The 1,128-nt window shown below is 60.7% G+C and overlaps 1 protein-coding gene across 1 annotated transcript in view; it reads left to right on the top strand.

Annotated features, from left to right (window-relative positions):
* Positions 1-7: 7 nt before the first annotated feature.
* Positions 8-1,128, top strand: part of LOC103804912 (atrial natriuretic peptide receptor 2-like) — a gene marked incomplete at both ends in the record, with an annotated part of 3,584 nt that continues 2,463 nt past the window's right edge. Inside the window, 5 exon segments of the mRNA XM_009077546.1 lie at positions 8-58; positions 144-257; positions 532-667; positions 759-853; positions 940-1,072. Of these exon segments, the coding sequence (XP_009075794.1) occupies positions 8-58; positions 144-257; positions 532-667; positions 759-853; positions 940-1,072 (529 nt within the window).

The raw sequence follows: 1,128 nt of genomic DNA on the forward strand, positions 1-1,128 counted from the left end.
CTTCAAGCCCTGGCAGCAGAGCCCGGGCCAGGACTCACGGTTGCGTGAGGCTTTCCAGGTAAGCTGTGCCCACCTGCCTAGGGACAGGGACCTCCGCAGCCTGGCCCAGTGTGTGAACCAGGGTGCGCTGTGCTCGGTTGCAGATGGTGCTTGTGATCACCTACTATGAGCCCCAAAACCCTGAGTACCAGCATTTCCAAACCCAGCTCATCCTGCGAGCTAAGCAGAAGTTTGGTGTGCAGCTCAACTACTCCCTGGTGAGTCAGTCCCCCTGCATGATGGGGTGGTGGGGACCCTCTGCGTGGGTCTGAGGCACCTCAGCAGGATGCAAAGGGTGGGACAAAGCCACAGGCAGTGCTAGAGAGGCTATCCCTGATGGTAACTGCCATGGGCACTGCTATCCCTGCAGGGTGTTTGTTGGCCCCAGAGCCATTATGGGGCCACGGGTGGGTGCATTCCCGGTGTGCAGGGCGCACGGCCAGGGTGCTCCTGTGTGCGTGGCTGTGGGTGTGCTCAGGTTCCCACCGGCAGATGAACCTGGTGGCGGGGTGTTTCTATGACGGGATGCTGCTGTATGCCATGGTGCTGAACGAGACCCTGCGCGAGGGCGGCTCCAAGAAAAATGCCACCCACATCATCGAGAAGATGCGGGACCGCAAGTTCCAGGGTAACGCTGGGATGGGGGCAGCTGGTCTACAGGTGTTGTGGGGGTGGTAGAACCCAGTCCCTGTCCCACCTGGGTCTCGCTTCTCCCACAGGGGTGACGGGGCTGGTGAGCATGGACAGCAACAATGACCGGGACACTGACTTCAACCTGTGGGCCATGGGTGACCCCAAGACTGAACAGTATGAGGTGGGGGCCAGCACCAAGTTTCCCCCAGCTGGGGCTGAGGGCTGGGATGCTGGCATCTGTGGAGCCCTCATCTCTCTCCGCCTTAGGTGGTGGGACACTACTCAGGTGTGGAAAAGCAGATCCACTGGCTGGGACGACCCATCCCCTGGGTGAAGGGGGCTCCTCCCTTGGACAACCCTCCCTGTGTCTTTGATGTGGATGACCCCTCCTGCGATAAGAGTGGGTATCCTGAGTCCCCACATCTCTTGTACCCCAGCACCCTTCCTCAGGGGTGC

The sequence above is a fragment of the Acanthisitta chloris genome, unplaced genomic scaffold, assembly GCF_000695815.1.
Source record: "Acanthisitta chloris isolate BGI_N310 unplaced genomic scaffold, ASM69581v1 scaffold19856, whole genome shotgun sequence".
Lineage (NCBI taxonomy): Eukaryota > Metazoa > Chordata > Aves > Passeriformes > Acanthisittidae > Acanthisitta > Acanthisitta chloris.